Source organism: Aquarana catesbeiana, linkage group LG02, assembly GCF_042186555.1.
Source record: "Aquarana catesbeiana isolate 2022-GZ linkage group LG02, ASM4218655v1, whole genome shotgun sequence".
Taxonomy (NCBI): Eukaryota; Metazoa; Chordata; class Amphibia; order Anura; family Ranidae; genus Aquarana; species Aquarana catesbeiana.
Window position 1 is genome coordinate 300,917,359 of NC_133325.1, and position 21,195 is coordinate 300,938,553.

The following is a 21,195-nucleotide window of genomic DNA, read 5'->3' on the forward strand; positions in this document are numbered from 1 at the left end:
TGTTAATACAGACATTTCATTTTTGGAGCTACAATTAATGCAATCAAAGATCAAGTGGCCATAGCATCAGATTTGTACTGGTAATTTTTGGTCCTCACTCCTTCTGCTTCACTAATGGTAAAACACATAGACAATGGCATAATTTATTGTGCCTTTTATTTTACAAACAAGAAATTAAATAACAGGACCGGCAGGTTTATGGTAAGCTATTTGAGGGTTCAAAGTAAGGAAAAAAAATTACAATTTGTACTTACCTTTTCCATATGTGTTTCGGAATAAAGCTCCATATCAAAATATTGAGGGATTTGAAGGAGGTTTATCATTTTATCAGGATCTGATGAAAACTGTAAATAAAATCAGACACAAGTAGAATGCATGAGAAATATTATTAAATAATAGTAAATGCATGCCATAGAAAAGAGGCCCTATTAACAAAGCACAATGCTTCACAGTAACTGCTATGCACCTTATGGCAAATATGGCATAACACTTAATTAGCAGGTGAAAGCCAAAGCCAAGCGCTAACTCATCTGTGCAAATATGCACAGGCAGAACATACACAAGTCAAACACCATATTTAGGTAATGAGTTGTTACTTGTATGTACATAAACACATATGGGAAAAATAACATAAACTGGATTGCATAAAATCAGGTTCAGCCATCTACTGCTCTCACAAAAACATGCTTCAGCTTGCCTTGCATCTCATATGACCGCATTACACCAGCAACCAACTTTCTAAGAAAGAATTGTTTTTTTTTTAATATGCACTTTTCCCGGGTTGAATCTCTAAATGCTTGAATAATCTGTTGAGAACCCCATATACCTTGCAAAGGCTTCCCACGCTGCTCTGATGTAACTTGAGTGACTAATGTATTAATTCTCATGTGTTACCTTTGCCAGCAGCAAGGGAATGGTGGCTGCAAAATGTTCAGTAATTCTTTGTCTGTCTTCCAGTTGAGCTTTCTTTTCCTTGGCTGAGAGAACCTAACAGAAAGCAACAAATACTTACACACAATATTTCTATACATTTCACATGTGTTCTATATATACAATGTAACATGTAAGAGGCATAAAATTTGAGTCCCCATATTGTAAAGGTAACATAATCTAAGTGATAAAAGCATAATGGTGCTCAGACCACAAGAAGGCAAGAACTATATTTAGGTTTGCAGCTGTTTGTATCCAATGATAAGTCTGAGAAGTACACTGAATATTCAACATAAGCTAGGGCAACAGATGAATGTGGCACAGCACATGTTCCACTTCTCCTTCCCTCTATTCAGAAAATATGCATAATGAGGTCACTCTGCTAGGGTTATACAACCAGTGCTGCTAAATGAACTTTGTATGAACAGACCTTTCTGCCCGCTCCTCTGCCTATAGGTGGATGGCCCTCCATGGCTTCTCGAACAGTTGCTAGCATTAGTTCCACCAGAAGGTTTTCTTGTGTCACATTTAAACCTGAAAAAGAAGCCATTTGAAAAGACAAATTATATCTTATTATGCTGAACAATACGAAAGGGGACCTGTGTTTAATTCCACATAACTCAACATTCAACTCACTAACTTTTAAAGCCACTCTGTCGCCAACTAGCACATAAAAGTGAAGCCAATCATCACTACAGCTGACACTGGAATCTTCAGAATTCAATGGGTCTGGGTGTGTCAGATGCCTGCATCTTTGTGCTGCACGCTTTGGTTCCACCTGCAGGCTACTACTATATTACTAGTGTGTTCCTGCAGCTCTAAAGGGAAACAGCAGTGGAGCAGCCCCCAGCAGGACTGTCAGATGCTGGAAATTTCAGAATGGAGAATATTTGTCCAAAAGAGTGTATTTACGAACTGAGGGCCTTATAAGATGCGCACTAAAAGCCGATGAATAGTAAATAGTGAAGATAGTACACTGGGATGAGCATGCACAGCTCAGTGTACAATATTAGCTTACAGTTGTGCCCAGCTTAAAGTGATCATAAAGGATCAGTTTTTATATTTTTAAGCAACAAAAATGTCATACTTACCTGTTCTGTGCATTGCAGCCCTGATTCTCCTCTTTTTGGGTCACTCACCGGCGCTCCAGGCTCCTCCTCCTGTCAAGTGCCCCCACAGCAAGCCACTTGCTCTGGGGCACTCATGCATGCTCGCTCCTGAGCCAGCTCTGCGTGTCACCGCACAGTGTTCTCTGCGTTCAGGGTACACCCAGTGTGCCCTGAATGCAGAGCTACTGAGCAAGCAGCGATGACATCATTGGCTGTAGCCAATGTGAATATCTTCTAAATGAGGCATGTTTTGAAGATATTCACAGTATTAACAGATAAGCCTTATGATAAGCTTAGCTGTAGGTGCAAGTGTATAAAAAGGGTTAACTATCACTTTAAAGTTTATACCTGTGCTAAGCCTAGGTGAACTAGCACCATGAGTTAGCTACAGCAAGGTGCACACAAGTGCCTTCAATTATTCTTCTGCCTTTTTGTAAGTTTTATGCAAGTACTAATTTCAGATCCTGAAATCAAGTTCAGATCCCATTTCTGCACTTCCCTTCTGGCTGGCCGTTATAATTATGGACCGATAGTGAGGTGCAGGAGGTTTCAAAGCTTCACGGCAATCTGGGTGCTTTTAAAATAACTAAAGGTGCATTCAACCACCTCTGGGCATCAGTATTTAACAGATACTGAAAATTTACTGGCCTTTTGTATTACCACATTACATGGACAGGTGTTACTTTTTTTAAAACCCACCCCTGCATTCGTTCTTTCAGATACTCAAATACTGAATTTTGAGAAAACGTAATGCGCAATCCTTGCTAGCTACTACCGGTCATATACTACAGTGATACCTCGGTTCACAAACGTTTCTGTTCACGAACAACTCGGTTCACGAACAGAAGAGTTCACAAAAAGTAGCTTCAGTACGCGAACTCTGCTTTGGTTCATAAACATGAGCCACGGCCATCTTCCCTGCACTGACACGTGGTCGCAACTTCCTGTAGGTGAGATTGCGGTCACAGAGAGACACTGAAAGTGTACTGTGAAGACACTTACAGTATTGAGAAGCTTATTGGTGTGCTTTTTAGCACATACTGTACAGTACTGTACTGTACATCCCTGTGCACACTTTCTGTAAAGCTTTTTTGTGTGCTTTTTATCTCATACTGTACTGTACCGGACATCCAGTATGGCTCCAAAGAAAATTCAGAGCAAGCATGGTGGTAAGAAGAAAGTGTGGAGCAGTAATGAAGGTGACAAGACTGTTCAGAGCAAGCATGTTGTTGAAAATAAAGTGCAGAGCGTTAATGAAGGTGATAAGAATGTGCGGAGCGGTAATGCAGGTGACAAGAACCCACCTTCCTCCATGCCAGAAGTCGTCTCAAGCAAGGTTAGTGTTCTCGCTCTTCATACTGTACTGTACTTTGTTTCATATTTTTGTGGTTCAAAAACAAAAAAAATGTTCAGAACGGATTAACCTTATTTACATTGAATCCTATGGGAAAATTTGCCTTGGTTCGTGACCAATTTGATTCGTGACCAGAGTTGTGAAATTAATTAAGTTTGTGAACCGAGGTATCACTGCATATACTTTTTTGTGTCTCCCTTGGGGGTACATGTTCTGTTCCTTGAAATGTAAACTTGAAAATATTTTCTCTTGACAATGGCATTATTGGTGCAGATTGACTGGTATATATTGCCTTGTTTTTTCGTGACATTGTTAGATACTGCTTTTCTAAATAAATAATTAGAAAAAAAAAGTAATACACATATTTTTCATTAATTGTGAGTTGTCAGGTGTTCACATTGCCTAAACTAAAGGGCTCTTCTTCCATAACTCACATGTTTTTTCCTTATCTTGAAGGAGGATGGATGTCATACATTGCCAATCCTTTAGAAATCCAGGTGTGCAATCCCAAAGACTGTCAACAAGGTATGTCATGTGCTCATGCAACTGAACAGGAAAGAGATTTTTATTCATTAGTAACAAAATTAGTAACAAAAACTCAATTACTGTATTTATCTGTGTATAACACGCACCCCAAGTTTAGGAGGGAATTTTAAGGAAAAAAAACTTACATTTAAATGCCCATCAATGCAGCCTTATCAGTGTCCATCTGCAGCCTTGTCAGTGTCATTTCAGCCTTTTCAGTGTCAGTGCAGCCTTGCCCCAGTGTCCATTGCAGCCTTGTCAGTGCAGCTATGCCCCAGTGCAGACTTGTCAGTGCAGCTTTGCCCCAGTGCAGCCTTGTCAGTGCAGCGTTGCCCCAGTGCAGAATTGTCAGTGCAGCTTTGCCCCAGTGCAGCCTTGTCAGTGCAGCTTTGCCCCAGTGCAGCCTTGTCAGTGCAGCTTTGCCCCAGTGCAGCCTTGTCAGTGCAGCTTTGCCCCAATGCAGAATTGTCAGTGCAGCTTTGCCCCAGTGCAGCCTTGTCAGTGCAGCTTTGCCCCAGTGCAGCCTTGTCAGTGCAGCTTTGCCCCAGTGCAGAATTGTCAGTGCAGCTTTGCCCCAGTGCAGCCTTGTCAGTGCAGCTTTGCCCCAGTGGTCAGTGCAGCCTTGCCCCCAGTGTCCATTACATGCTTGCCTTGGACAGATCGCCGCCGACATACACAAAACGTGTAGTTTTAAATTTGGCGCGGAGTTCGGAGGGACTCGGTGACTGGGCGGAGCCGAGATACACATAGCTGAGTGTACTCAGCTCTTCTCGTTGCCGCTCACAGTCACGCCCAGTCCCGCCCTATGATGGACATAACATAGGTCCAATGGCAGGACAGGGCGTGACTGTGAGCGGCGCCAGAAAGAGCCGAGAACACTCAGCTATGTGTATCTCGGCTCCGCCCAGTCACTCAGTCACTGTGATCTCGGTGGCTCTCGTTCAGCTCCGCCGAGTCCCTCCGAACTCCGCGGAGCCATATTTAAAATTATACGCTATGTGAATGTCGGTGGTGATCGCTCCGATAGATCACAATTAGCGGGGATCGGCGTATAACACACACCCACGATTTTCCCCTGATTTTAAGGGGAAAAAAGTGTGTGTTATACGCCGATAAATACGGTACTTCTCTAAACATTGTACAAGTAAGAATGGCCTTACAACATAACCTCATAATTTTTCTCATTCAATGTTCTTATTAGAGCATTTTCAAAAATGACAGATATCAAAGATGGGCTACAATGCTTGGTAACATAACTCCAGTGACTTTTTATAACAGTTTGCCAATCCAATACATTACAAACATATACATACAGTATTACAGTACTTTTAGGTCCATGTAACGTTGCTCAACAAGGATCAATAATTTTCAGGAAAAAAAAGACAAGAGAAAGGGGGAAAACAGGGTCAAGGAGAAGGAAAGAGGGCCTTCAAGGCCACAACTCGGGGGGTATACATATGAGCCATAAAAGCACTGAGAACAGAGCAGAGTAGTGTAGAAAAACAACTTCAGGACAAAGAGCAAGAATGCTCTAAGGCACATGCTGATTCACCCTCCCCTGCCACGTTGGCTCAGTTGCAGTTCGCAAGGAGGAATATATCTCTCCATTATCATGATGGAACTACTTGCCAGTTGCAAAGGAGTGCAGCGAGAGTCTTTGAAAAAGGAGATAAAAATGGCAAACTTTTAGCTCTACTGACGGCAGGGGACACGTCCCCGACAGTAGTTCCCTGCATACTGTCTCCGTCCGGACAAATATTGAGAGACGGAGAAGATATAGTACGGGAGTTAGTATCCTTCTATAGGTCACTGTACTACCCTATAGATTCATATGACACTGATGACCTCAGGGACACCTTGGGGACCCTACAGTTGCCTGGGCTGCCAGAGGAATCTAGCAGTTTTCTGGATGCCGCGTTCATGGAGGAAGAGGTAGCCTCAGCAATAGGGTCATTCCCTAGTGGTAAGGCTCCTGGATCCGACGGTCTGCCAATTGAGTGGTACCGCCATTACTCAGAGACCCTGGCGCCCAGACTGCTGCAATTATACACAGACTGTTTTCAAAAGGGAAGCCTCCCCCTCTCCTTTTATGAGGCTCATATAGTATTGTTGGCTAAGCCAGAGAAGGACCAGTTACAGTGTTCATCATATAGGCCCATCTCTTTATTAAATATGGACTTCAAAATACTGAACAAACTGTTAGCTACTAGACTGATGTTGGTCCTGCATCAGGTTATCTCCCCAGACCAAACAGGTTTTATGCCCCAAAAGGCCACGGATATTAACTTGTGCAGGGTTTTCACCCACACTCAGTTGGGCCCAGATATTTCCAGCGGTGGAAAACTGGTCTTTCTAGATCTGGAAAAGGCCTTTGATTCCGTGGACTGGAATTACATGAGGGTGGTATTGGAGGTATTTGGATTTGGTCCTAGGTTCTGGAAGTGGATCGACATTCTATATCATTGCCCCACAGCAGCCATAAAGTTAAACAATACGTTATCCAAATTTTTTCCAATATATAGGGGCACTCGCCAAGGATGCCCTTTATCCCTGGGTCTTTTCTCTATCATGATCAAGCCCTTGGCAGCGGCCTTGCGAGCCTCTGAGGAGGTACAAGGGATAACGGTGGGTAGTCTGACTGAAAAAACAGCACTGTATGCAGATGATATGGTTCTTTTTTTGCGAGACTCCAAGAATTCCCTGTCGGCAGCTTTAGACATCCTAAATTCCTTTGCTCGCTTTTCGGGTCTGAAAGACAACTGGGGGAAATCCCAGATTCTATCACTCAGGACGCCATCCCCCAGATGTGAGATTCCCACAGATTGTCCTTTGCAGAGGGTAGAGGTGATCAAATATCTGGGGTTACATATCTAAAACTCCGTATCAGACTTTATTGCTTTGAATGTCGATCCACTTTTGACTAGACTAAAATCCAGGCTACAGGCATGGCAGAATTTGGACAAGGCCTTGTCTACAATATACAAACAACTGTTCGGTGAGGGGGGAGATCTCCTTGCAAAGTGTAGGGCGATGTGGGGTGAGGTGTTCCCCCAGATGGACGGGGATGACTGGGACGATGTATGGGACATAAATTTTACTAGATTGGTTTCTGCTAGAGACCAGCTCATTCAATTTAAATTCCTCCATCGCATATATCTTACTCCAGCTAGATTGGCTAAGATGTTCCCTACCCGGTCACCTGGTTGCTGGTGGTGCAGTTCCCTCACTGCTGATTTCATGCATATCTTCTGGAATTGCTTGAACATTCAAGTATTTTGGAAGGGAGTCACAGAATGTATAGCAGAAGTAACAGCCATTCCTATGCAGCCCACAATAAAGGTGTGCCTTTTGGGGCTGGTGGACAATCTAGCCCCAAAGAGAGTAACTCGTACTTTGCTGACGATCCTGATCTATTACGCTAGGAAAATGATAATGTTATCATGGAAAAAGCCCAATCCTCCATCTGTATCAGTGTGGAAGGGTGTGGTAAATAGGGCTGCACCTTTATACAAGGCTACATACATTAGCAGGGGCATACCACAAAAATTTGATAAAGTGTGGGGCAGTTGGATGAATAGTGAAACTACGGTGGCAGATTGAGTAGTACCTAATGGAATATACCTACAGTGGGTTTTAACATGTATGTAACTATCTGACATATCTTAAATCTTTCATTGACTGTTATTATGAAAAGGTGGCCTAATTACTATTATCTTAGTTTTTTCACTGAAGGTCTGGAGGTAGGAGGAGGGAGTCAATGCTGAAGAAATGTAAATAGTTTCCTTTGTGTGTGGCCCAATGGGTCTTGTATGTACCTGTTATGTTAAAAAAGTAATAAATAAAACTTTTCAAGAAGAAGGAAAGAGGTAAACGTCAAAAGTAAGAGAATGGGGAAGGGTTGGGTCAGGCAATTCCCCTAGGGTCATAGGCAGGGCATAACCAGCAGCATCAAGTGCGCCTAAAGGTACAGCAACTGCCGATAAAAATTGCTTAGCAAAGACCTGGTGACTCAAGACTCCCAACATTGTTTTTAAACCTTAGCATAGTTTTTAAAAACTTAGCAGAGTTTCTAATTAGAAAATGTCCATTGAAGTCTGAAATTAGATCATATCTAAACTCGAGAATAAAAATGGAATGTATTGCAGATTACCTTTCCTTAGATGTGGTGGCTGAACTCATTTTCTTTTTTTCACACGCTTTTCTTCTTTATTATCCCCTGCCAGGAACACACTATCTGTCCTAGGGTGACAACGGTACGGTATCTAGGAAGAGCAGTGTTGTCTATATCACTTCCCCATTTCCCTAACATAGGGGGAGGTGTTTTGTGGTCAGTGAAGATATCTGGGAACAATGCTAACCAATCTCTTTTCTCATTTACCTCCTTTTCTCTGTCTATACCTTCCCCTTCCCTTTATTCTCCCCTCCTTTATTTCTTTTTTACTTCCTAGCCTTTGAAGTATCTTTTATGTTGTTCAGATGTACCTGATTTGGTTTTTAGATTTCAATGCCTTTTTATGGTATCGTTGATGGCTACCTGAAATCAAAATACACTAGGTGCTGTTTTACCTTTTTTTTTCTTTTTTCTTGTTCTTTGTTTATGCATTTATGCAGATCTACTGTGTGTGAGTGTAAGTGCCTCCCCTTCCTTACCTAACCATCGTACCGTGTTTCAAAGTATGTATTATTCCCTTCCAACAATGTCTCTTTTCATGTAAGCTATCACAATGTCGTCCTTTTGCTGACATTGTTTTTGACTTTGTTAGAAATCTGTTTCACTTGTATCTGTATTTGATGGATGTGACCTTTCCTGCCTGTTTTGCACCACACTTTTGTGAATAAAGTGAATTAAAAAAAAACAATGCTAACTGATAACAGTCCGCAGAGGAAGAGAGCACAGTAAATTATCAGATCATGTGATTTCTGGCTGAACAGCTAATTTTTTTTTGCGCTTGTCAAACAGATATATTAAAATGCTTTCAATGTTATGTTTAGCAGACCATAAGGGAGATAATAAGAGAAGTTTATTGTTAGAGTTTTTAATTTCAGCCAAATTCAGCAAGCTAATGAGCCAAGCTTTCACAATAGTATGTTTTGCTGATATTTTGTTGTTGTCTGTTGTTCAGATTAAGGACTTATGACCATAGGTGTAATAAAGTTTGAAGTATGGCACAAACTATTCACCATAACTTTTGGATAACTGGGCATGACCACCGGTATTGAAAAAAGGTGCCAGGCTCAGTACCATATGTGCTATACTAGAGGGAAGATACTACCAAAAACTTGTTATCAAAATAAAAAAAAAAACTGTTCAATAGAATAAGCTTACTTCCATGGTGGTCTTATGCATCTGTCTGATGCCTATGTAAAAATGTATTTGTTAGAGACATTACAGTGTATGTAAACCCTTCCAACTAATTTCACATATTTTCCCTCTTTTGGTCTGTTTAATATAGCAAGAATTTTGTCATATCTGTTGGATAACTACCTAATAGTTCTGCCAGAAATCTAGTGAGCTAAAAACATCCTCTACTCCCTGTCGCTGCTGACTGTTATCAGTTTGCACTGCTCCCAGTTCTCTATATGGACCACAGAACACTCCATCCTATATTACTGAGATGAAGAGAGGGGTGGTGTTCTGTAGTGCATGCTTCTTGTCCTGTCAATGTGACAACACTGCTCCTCATAGATAAAATACAGTGAGTGTGTCTCACTTTAGAACATGAAGTGTGCTACTGGCAGGATCACCAGGCAAAAAAATAAAGGGTGAAAAAAGCCTCTAAAGACAATGCAGTCATCACATCACATCTATAGTCTGGTAGGCTGCAATATATATATATATATATATATATATATATATATATATATATATATATATATATATATATATATATATAGTTCTAAGGTTAGATAAACGTTAACAACTTTGATACAAGCCATATTTAAAAGTTTTTACATTTTCATTGGAAATATCTCTCCAGCTTTTATGTTGCACAGAGAATGCTGCTCCAGAACAGCACTGTTTTCCATATTCAGATTATTTTCTAACTCCTCTACGTGTCTGGAGATTGTATGCAATGCAACCTCTAGACTAAAGGCATTCATATTATAATATACATAATTCTGCACTCAGCTGTTACTTGCTTCCTATTTTCCAGAGGGCCTTGTACAAATCTCTGCCCCACAACATATCACGAATACAGAAATATACCAAGTGGAAGCAGAGATGGTATTTGCCCTCATTAGAGTTATATGTAGTTGAGAAAATCACATAACAAAACACTGTTCAGTATTGAACAATGTGGAAATATTATGGATGATGATGAATAAGTTGCTTATTATTTCAATGTGGGATGTTTGGACACCACTCTGGTTAGTTGGTTTCCATTTTTACTACCTGACACTAAAGTACGCCAGGGATGAGTCATTTTTCTTTCTTTCAACCAGCAGGTTTTGGACACAAAAATGACTTGATTCCCCCATCCACACTCTCGATTTGGATGGGGAAATCCTTCCTGCTGAGCTCAGACTTCTTTTATTTCTTACATAATGGGTCTTCTTTTCAACTATTACCTATTTACAGAGCTATGTCTACTAATTTGTACACAAATAGTGGCTTTAGAATTTTATCATACCTCAATTTCAAGGAAGAAATCCAGCAGCTTCCTTAACAGCCTTACATTGTGCTCGGATCCTTTTATCTTCTGTGAAGTTACGCCTGGGATCAAATACCTGTAATTCATATAAGGTAGTGAATCTAATATTCACCAAACATTTTCTGCAGATTAATCTTCTAGGTTGATGTGTTTTAAATTACAGTGATTGATTCACCACCACATGAATGTTCAGTGAAATTTACATTTACTGCTTCATGAATATGACCATGCTTTCTTTCTTCTTGATTATATATTATCACGTATGACAACTGGAGCAAAGGAAAATAAGACTGTTGTCCGTATCAACCAATCAGGACAAAATGTCCCAAAAAAGTATACATTTTAATCTATAATGTTATATATTTACCGATCAACTTCTGTACAACCACCCTGTCCGTTTTTTCTGACCGTTCAGTGCTGTCAGCTACAGTCGGCAGTATTAATTGGTGTATTCTGATGGCGAATATGTTTCCCCACTGTCAGAATATGAAGGCTCAGTGGAAAGGATCCCCCCATCCACATTAAATGTGTGTGGATAGGTGAACCTTTACCTTTTTGACTATAAAATCAATAAATATATTGAAAACAAAGTAATTTGAAAAGATAACAGTTGTCAGTAAAGCATGCTTCCAGCTACGTTTTAGCAGAATTCCAACATGCCTTAAAATAATTTGACACTTGAAAAGAATGTATACTGCTTCTCTTGGTGGTGTTGAACTTTCTAGATCAAGGGGTCCTCAACTGTGGCCCTGACATGACCAAAGGGCTGTACATAGTATTGGGCATCTCCAGTGCTACAGAAGAATAAACAACAGATTATAAACTGTGGACATGCCACAAGCATTGCTGCAGACTAAAGGCTAAGGTCCTTGCGCACAAGTGTCATCAGTTTCATTCCGAAAATTGATTTTAAAAAATGCTTAAAAACTGAATCTTTTTACATATGTTTATTCATCCATCTTCAGTTCAGTTTACATCAGTATACAACTGTTTTTCATGTGTCCATTTTTTAGCTGTTGAAGAAAATTGAGGTTTTCTTGTCTAAAAAGAGATGTAAATGGAAAGGATGTAAACCGACAACATCCGTTTAGATCAGCAAAAGCGGGAAATTATGCAAACCTTTGCAGTTCTTTTCTACAGACATGAATGGACTCAGATTTAAGTGGAAGTAAACAGACATACGTCCATTTACAAACATCCTCTAATAAACATACGCTGTAGTTCAGTCTGGATCTGAAAAACGGATCCAGACTGAGCGCCCCTGTGAAAGGGGTCAAACTGCAGAAGAGGTGTTTCAGGAAACATGTGACATGTGCTGGGGGCATGTTACATGCTGCTTTAGATCACTATTAAAAATACTGCCTCTTTACAAACCATTGACCTCACATTTGTGCTCCATACAGTCCCCATAAAAATTGTTGTCCCCATGGCCGTCTTTAATATTGATTGAACCCTGGGCAAAACTTTTCTTGGGGCCCCCCATGCAGTTTTGCTCTCCACCTGCTCTGAGACTTAAAATAAATAGCAGCTAGACTTAGAATCAGTTTACTGAATCAGATCAGGCAGCTATTGCGATTGGTTGCCAGAGGTTACAGTGTATCATTACTGCTCACTGACTGGTTGCTAGAGGTTACAGCACACATTACGGCTCACTGATTAGTTGCTAGAGGTTACAGCACATGATTTCTGCTTTCTTCAGGGGGGCATGATATACATATCAATGCCACTGGTCGCCCCTATTTACATATGAATGCCAGTAATTTACATGTAAACACAGGGTCTGAAAGTGAGTCATCTTTACACAACAATAGGGCAGAGCTGGGCAGCATTAGTAGCAGCACTTCACACTGAGATAGTGGGACACAGCACAGGACTAAAACCTCAAGGGATGAGGGAATTTAAACCAGGATAGTTGGCAAGTATGAGGCAGCTGCTTTGGGCCCTACAACAATGACAGGGCCCAGGGCAGCTGCCCCTTTTGCCCTGCCTTAAAAACGGCCCTGCTTGTCCCCACATTTGATGGTCCTCTCAACAAGATCAATTATAAAAGATTAAAAAAAATACATAACGAGATACAGGAATGGACAGCACCAAAAAAAAAGTGCTAAAAAAAAGCAAATTAAACCAATGTAATGACTATTTTTTCCTTCATTTGTCTGCGATCTGGTTCTGGCAGTGGAATGGGACCTCAGTTCTGGAAGTGCAGGTACTACAGTACCTGGGGACAGTTCTTCTAATTCACATTAGGTGCTACACATTCTCATACCCCTTTATTAACGTGGCTCCTTTATTTGACTTTAGCAACTTACTCGATCATTTAGACCTCATGCACACTGTGGGATTCATTTACTAAAACTGGAGAGTGCAAAAATCCGGTGCAGCTCTGCATTATAGCCAATCAGCTTCTAACTTGAGCTTTGACAAAAAAAACATGGAAGCTGTTTGGTTTCTATGCAGAGCTGCACCAGATTTTGTACTCTCCAGCTTTAGTAAACCAACCCCTGTAAGCTCTTTAGCAGCTGCAAAAATGTGGTAAAAAGCAGCATTTTGCATGGGCGTTAACGCACAGAATTCTGGCCACTAAAATGGATTAACTTGGGAAAGCACCCAGAGTTAATGTGCATCCACACGCATTAAGGAGCTTTTGAACATTTTTTTTCTGCCTGTAAACTCCTCTGCCACTAAACTTCTGAAACCACCTATAGTGTGCATGGACACATAGGCTAACATAGAGGGGAGTTTACAGGCAGAGAAAGCTTCTTTGAGCTTCAGTGTACATGAGGCCTTAAATTAGGTGAATTTTAAAAATTAAATAATTCAACTACTAAACTCAGAACAAAATGAAATTGGGCTTTCAAAAGAAGTATCTATGTTTACATTATTATTAACTATAGTAAAAATCAGGACACAAAAATGTTTTAATTTAAATTACCTTGTGTACAGAAACTCTCCAGCTGCTGTTGCCAGTGGCCTATGTGTAGCATATACAAACTGGTACAACATCTCACAATCTTCACTCCCAAACACATCTTCACAGTTTCTGTAAGAAGATAAACCAGACTCTATTCTGTGAGGTCAGTTTCATTCCAACACAACAAAGGACAACACATTTATTGTACAAATGCACAAATAAAGCAATTCTTCACTTTGTGTAAAGTGCTACTGGTAGTGCCAGAAGGACAACAATACCTCTAGTACAGAGATATTCTTTCATTCCCCGTAATAAGAAGTGACTTGGTACTTCTACTGTATATGTAGTGCTATTTAAAAATTGATCAACGAATACAAATATTATTAATACATAATGTGGCTAAAGATAATAAGATGCAAACACACAAAGCATATTACTATGATCAAATCCAATATTTTATAAATTTTCCTTTTTATGACAGAAGAAATTCACACATATCCTCTCTACATCTAATAAAGATAGATATAGGAGTTGATTTACTAAAACTGGAGAGTGCAAAATCTGGTGTAGCTGTGCATGGTAGCCAATCAGCTTCTAAGTTCAGCTTGGTCAATTAAGCTTTGACAATAAAACCTGGAAGCTGATTGGTTTCTATGCAGAGCTGCATCAAATTTTGCACTCTTCAGTTTTAGTAAATCATCCCCACAGTCTTTATTTGAGGAATTGCAGGTAGAGTGTATGGGCTTATGACACACTAGGCCAGAATCACAACAAAAGCTTATTGATCGCCGATCTTGTACATGCAGAACAAACATGAACTTTGAAGCACATGCAAAAAGTGGAGATCTGCCAAAAAAAATTCTAAAAAAAAGAAGACATGCTATCCTAGTATAGAGGACACCTAAAGAGGTTAAAGCATATAAATATTGTGGATATTGTGAGTATCCACAAAACATAGAACAAACAATGCATTTTCATCAGAGGAACAAAGAACCTTGATATTTATATAGATCAATTGGGATTAAGGCATAGCATTCCCTGAAGAGGAGGAAAGTAAGGAGAAGAGGTGTGGGTGTGGATTGAGTGCAAGTGAATAACCCCCCTTCTGAAAGGGGAAGGCGCAAGTTGACCTATTAAAATTTATAGGTCAAAAAAAGAACGTGAGAAATTGGTGTGAATGGTGGAGGACACAAGGGAAATCATGATCTTATATGTGAAGCACGAAAGAAATGTCACAAGGGGGAGTCACAAAGAGACTGTTTATACCGTGGGACAATTTTTTACACTGTTGCACATGGAGATATCACTTACATGGATGTTATGGATGTAAGCTGTATATTATATTGAGTAGAAATATTTCAGCTTACTGGATAATGTTTAGTTTAGTAGTTGAACACACAGAGAGCAGGGCTGCACTATATATTTACTAGCACAGAGCCGTAAAGTGAAACTATGCTCACCTAAAATCCAGCGATTTGCCGTCCCCGGAACTCCCCACCTCCCTCTTTCGGGTCCCAATCGCCAGCTGCTGTCATTGGCTAGACCGAGAGGACGCATGCATGGGGGTTTTGTCAGATTTGCCATTGCCAAAATTGCACAGTGAGCTGCGCTTATGCAGCTTACTGTACAGGGGTGGACAGGCAGGTAAGTGGCTTTAATGCAGAAGAGACAAAGCCTGTCTCTTCTGCATTAAAAATCCTGCCTGTCTGCACATTTTCATTTCCTAGCCTAAAGTTCAGCTGTCATGTTTCATAGGCAAAAGGGAGGTTCAAAAACAACTGGTTATTTTTTTTAACGGACATGAGGTTAGCTGTGTGCTTGAAAATAGTGGTCTCCCTTATGCAACTGTAATAACTGTAGAGGTATTCTGTTTTGATCTTTCCCTGAAAATGTCATATATTTATCCATGACTAAACATTATGTTTAGATATAACAGCTTGTTATTTGCTATTTATCAGCTTCTATATACAGACACCATACAGGCATACCCCACTATCGAGTACACAATGGGGATAATTTACTGGAAGCTGGAAAGTGCAAAATCAGGCTCACTTCTGCATAGAAACCAATGAGCTTCCAGGTTTTATTACCAAAGCTTAATTGAACAAGCTGGGTTTAGAAGCCCATTGGTTTCTATGCAGAAGTGAGCCTGATTTTGCACTTTCCAGCTTTCGTAAATAAACCCCATTGTGTACTTAAAAGTGGGGTATGCCTGTACAAAGAATATTTATATGAAAGGTTGTACCTTAATTTTATATTTCTATAATTAGATCTAAAATATCAGCTTTGTTCATTTGAACAAAAGGTGTTTTTGAATCAGACAAGTAAGAATAACATATTTCAAGTTTACTACGGACATGGACCATTTGTTATTAGCTGTCATTACAGACGTCAGATGTTATTATTGGTATAAATTACATATTCTGAATTAATATAAATTGTTATGTAAAAAAGATATTTGTTCCTCATTATTACTTAACTGAGTTATACAGCTGACTACTGCTGATGAAATATCTGACAGTTCTGCCACACGTGGAAAACTTGTCATTACTGACAACTGGTGACAATCCATTGCATGATGGGCAGCCATTAAACTCCACAGTGTAAAAGTGAGACCATGGCTATAGCCAAGCTGCTATGTCAGTAATGATGTGGAACTGTCTACTTTTCCCTGAAAGGCTAAGTGATGGCTCTGCATGATCCATCACTCGGTCTACAATCCCCTAGCAATAAGTATGAAATGACTAACAACACTAGCTGAGAGATAATTCAAATACTTTAACAGCAAATATTAAAAAAATGCAGTGGAAGATACACATATGTGTTATTGAGTATTGCAAACCTTAGTTCTGCTTAATTTGATTTAGATAAATATTTTTTGTGACATTCATACATCAAAAATGTAGGGCAAGCCTATTCCTGCTACTTCTTTAATGCTGTTAGAAGTAACATGTAGTACTGTCAGAGTGCTCCTCAACCGACATGCAAATGCCCTGGGGAGAAATGCGCCTGGAGATTACATTAAAATTCTGCCAACTTATTATAGTGTCTGTGCCATGCTGACCTGTATTACGTGCCCACCTTTCCATTATTATCTATACATAATACTTCAACAAACTTCCAATGCTCCTGTGAGCTTCCATTCAATTATGGATTTAAAATCTGTCAATATTTCAAGACTATGCATATAAAATAAAGTTATTTTGGAAAGTGTAGTTCTCAAACTGTTGGAAAAAACAACTAGTAATACTATGGGTCTTGCTTTTTCTGGCAGTGCAATGACTACAGTATGTAAAGCAGTATTCCACAGTGGACTTCAATTTACACGGTCACATAAGAAAAACTATTTTTTTTTATTACTGCACTACCCGACTTCAAAAAAAACTCAAAAAGTCAGAGTCATGTACACTGAAGCAACACACAAGCTCAGCCAATAAAGAGCTATTATCCACAAAAAACAAAAGACGAAACAGGTTTTTCAGCAGTGTTTGAAAAATAGCTAATTATTGTATAAGGAAGGTCGTGAATTCTGGGCAAGATTAGGCATTCAGCAATACTATGACCTAGAGCTGCATGATTTTGGCTAAAATAAGAATCATGATTTTTTCGCTCAAAATAAAGATCACGATTCTCGTGATGTAACATCATCTTTCACATTATACAAAAAATTGGACTAACTTTACTGTTTAGTTTTTTTTAATTCATTAAAGTGTATTTTTTTTTAAATTGCAAAAATATTGCAACAACCACCATTTTATTCTCTAGGGTCTCTGCTAAAATATTTATATATAATGTTTGGGGGTTCTGAGTAATTTTCTAGCAATAAATATTGATTTTAACTTGTAAGCAGCAAGTGCCAGAAAAAAGGTTTAGTGGTTAAACTTCCCTCACCTACACACAGAAGTTAATTCCTTTGAGCTAAGAAGAAAAGTTACTTTGTTTACTTATCCAAGATGTGGTGATAAAACTTGGCAGGCTGCCTGGATTTTTTTTTTTTTTTTTTTAGCTGTGAGAACTCTCTGCACGAAAAAATCGTGACATGCTGTTTTGAAGATCAGGAAGGGAAAAGAATTGCGATTTTGATTCTTAATGATTAATTGCGCAGCTCTACTATGACCTTTATAATAAGTATCACTTTAACTTTAGTGTAAAAATATACCTAAAAATGTTTATAAAATCACCTATAAAACCAGGCACTGCCTTAAAAACATAGAAAATAAATATCACAAAGATATTCAGATATGCTACAAACATGCACACAGTATTTTTTTACATATAAACACACCTGCCTCAGTTAGTAGCATTCAGTAACAAAAGCATGATCATACACTCAGGGGGGAAAGACCTGTGACCCTCAATGGACTCCAAGAAAAGGATTTTATGGTGAGTACAGACATATTATTTTCTTTCTCATCCATTGAGGTACACAGGAAGTCATATACTGTCAGGATGTTTAAAATTAGTCCAACTGTGGGATGAGCAACAGCAACGATCACTAACAGACCCAACAAAAGTAGTACCTTGAGACTGTCCGTAGCCCAAGAGATCCCTAAGGTCTGAATGGGATATCGGATGAGGCCAAAACCAATGCCTGATAGGAAACAGGACAGACACAGAATCAACCTGATGCAAAAGATAAAAAATGGCCACCAATCAGAGAGGAATGGAAAAACGTGGAAGGAACCGTGGACCAAACATGAAGCTGCTCAACCCACCAAAAATGGGTGGAACAAACAACAAATTCACATTTAGGAAAAAAAACTCAACCTGATGGGGCCAACAAGGAATGAGACCAAGTCCCTAGTAGGAACAGGTACCAGACAAGAACCCAAAGAAAAAAGTCCATGTGAAAGGAAGACAAGTTAGTCGAAGTAGGAAGACTTTAAGCCCATACTAACCTGACCCCATAAGGGTCAAGAAATTAGAAACTCCATGTGTAGAGACACTGTTGGGACAGACAACAACCTCACCAAGCAGGATTTACTAAAGGAGAACCCTAATTAATTAAAAAAAAAACAATCTACAAAGGTTGTAAAATGGACTTCTGAGTCCGATAGAGAACCCAGGATTTGATCCCCTGAAACCAAAATGACTGAAGGGATAAGGTGCATGAAAACACCCCCAACAAGGGTAGGCAAGAGTTGGAAGTTAGAACTTAATCATAAACCGGTAAGATGGATTGCCACCATGATGGAGCTGAGGTTGAAGCTAAAAACACCTTCTCATCAGTAAGCAAGAGGCACCTCTGGGGGTCCTCTAGGCAGCAGGCCTAAAAAGGATCTTGCTAAAACAAAGCAGTAACATTGATGGAATAAGGAGCAGTAGTCTTCTCAGTACAAGTCCTGAGACAATGCCAATGGCTCTGGACCTTGAAATCGCTCCTCGGCTAACTTCTTCCCAGAACGGGGTCTGGAAATGCCCAATGGTAACTTCCAGGCTAGCCTTACCACATAAAATCTTGCGGGGTTCACGTACAGTACCCCAAAGCTAAGCTGGGAAAAGGCTAATCCAGATGGTGGCCATGTAGAGACCACCAGATCAAGTAGTGATGCAGCAAGGAATCTTGATAAAAAAAAAGTAGAAGAATAATCAAAGAAAGAAGCTAGCAAAATGGTTATACCTTTACCAGCAGAGCAGAAGAAAATATGTTTACCCTCCTAGGATAATACCATGTTTCCCCGGAAATAAACCTGGGTCTTATATTAATTTTGTCAGCCAAAAACACACTAGGGCTTATTTTCGGGGTAGGGCTTGCCATGAAATGTGCCAGTGGTTGCAAAATGCCCTCTATCACAGGATCATTTAATGCAAAAGGTGCTCTTCAAATTTTTGTTTGTGACCATTCCTCGCTAGTGTTCTCCTATAATTATTATAAATTCAATCTATACAAGTAAATCACAACATATGCCCAATCATGCCTATAGTAATAAATCACCTAAAAATCCAAGTTTGGTTGCCAAAAGCCTATTGACATTTCAAACTACCCATGAATAATAAATAATGCACCTACTATAAATAAATACTGTACCCCAAAAGGGCTTAATGGCTGATCAAACATTACAATAAACATACACTTCATATGGAATTGACAAAGCATGATACTTTAGTGACAGAATGTCATTCTAAAATAATACCAAAACCTCAATGTAGTGAATTCTGGTTTGATTGCAATGCCCACATGAATTACAGTGCCTTCCAAAAGTATTCACCCACCTTGGCATTTTTCGTGTTTTGTTGCCTCACAACCTGGAATTAACATGGCTTGTTTGAGAATTTGCATCATTTAATTTACAGAACATGCCCACAACTTTGCTTCACAATAAAAAAAAAAAAAAATCTTCAAACAACAAATAGCACAAAATAACAGAAAAAGTCAATGTGCATAACTATTCACCCCCTAAAGTCAATACTTTGTAGAGCCACTTTTTGCAGCTATCACAGCTCCAAGTCACTTTGGATAAGTGTCTATGAGCTTGCCACATCTTACCACTAGAATTTTTGCACATTACTCCTTGCAAAACTGCTCCAGCTCCTTCAAGTTGGATGGTTTGCGCTTGTGAACAGCAATGTTTAAGTCTGACCACATATTTTCTATTGGATTGAGGTCTGGGCTTTGACTAAGCCATTCCAACACATTTACATGTTTCCCCTTAAACCACTCAAGTGTTGCTTTAGCAGTGTGTTTGTCCTGCTGGAAGGTGAACCTCCATCCTAGCCTCAAATCACACACAGAGTGGTACAGGTTTTGCTCAAGAATACCATCCATCTTTCCCTCAACTCTGACTAGTTTCCCAGTCCCGACTGCTGAAAAACATCCCCACAGCATGATGCTGCCACCACCATGTTTCACCGTGGGGATGGTGTTCTTTGGGTGATGTGATGTGTTGGGTTTGCGCCAGACATAGCATTTTCTTTGATGGCCAAAAAGTTCAATTTTAGTCTCATCAGACCAGAGCACCTTCCTCCATACATTTTGGGAGTCTCCCACATGCCTTTACGCAAACTCAAAACGTGCCATTTTATTCTTTTGCTGAAAGTAATGGCTTTCTTCTGGCCACTCTGCCATAAAGCTCAACTCTATGGAGAGTACGGCTTATTGTCATCTTATGTACAGATACTCCAGTCTCTGCTGTGGAACTCTGCAGCTCCTCCAGGGTTACCTTAGGTCTCTGTGCTGCCTCTCTGATTAATGTCCTCCTTGTCTGGTCAGTGAGTTTTGATGTGCGGCCGTCTCTTGGCAGGTTTGCTGTTGTGCCATATTCTTTCCATTTGGTTATGATAGATTTGATGGTGCTCCTGTGGATCATCAAAGATTTGGATATTTTTTTATAACTAACCCTGACTTGTCCTTCTCAACAACATTGTCCCTTACTTGTTTGGAGAGTTCCTTGATCTTCATGGCAGTGTTTGGTTAGTGGTGCCTCTTGCTTAGGTGTTGCAGCCTCTGGGGCCTTTCAAAAAGGTGTGTATATGTAATGACAGATCAAGTGACATTATCAGTTTTTTTATTTCTGAAAAATAGTTTTATGTATATATTTTTCTAATTTTACTTCACCAACTTAGACTATTGTGTTCTGATCCATCACATATAATTCAGATTAAAAAAAACATTGAACTAAAGGCTGTAATGTAACAAAATAGGTAAAAAGCCAAGGGGGTGAATACTTTTGCAAAGCACTGTAAATAGTCTTGCTAGGCATTTAAAACATGATT

The 21,195-nt window shown here is 39.7% G+C and overlaps 1 protein-coding gene across 4 annotated transcripts in view; it reads right to left on the reverse strand.

The window, feature by feature from the left end:
- LOC141127799 (cohesin subunit SA-2-like) overlaps positions 1 to 21,195 on the reverse strand; it is a 139,873-nt gene that overhangs the window by 50,847 nt on the left and 67,831 nt on the right. For all 4 annotated transcript variants that reach the window (XM_073614584.1, XM_073614587.1, XM_073614586.1 and 1 more), the window contains exons 14-19: positions 13,504 to 13,611; positions 10,551 to 10,647; positions 3,828 to 3,939; positions 1,361 to 1,464; positions 895 to 987; positions 255 to 344 (exon numbers count right to left, since the gene is read on the reverse strand). In XM_073614584.1, coding sequence (XP_073470685.1) covers positions 255 to 344; positions 895 to 987; positions 1,361 to 1,464; positions 3,828 to 3,939; positions 10,551 to 10,647; positions 13,504 to 13,611 — 604 coding nt within the window. The remainder of the gene's footprint in view (positions 1 to 254; positions 345 to 894; positions 988 to 1,360; positions 1,465 to 3,827; positions 3,940 to 10,550; positions 10,648 to 13,503; positions 13,612 to 21,195) is intronic.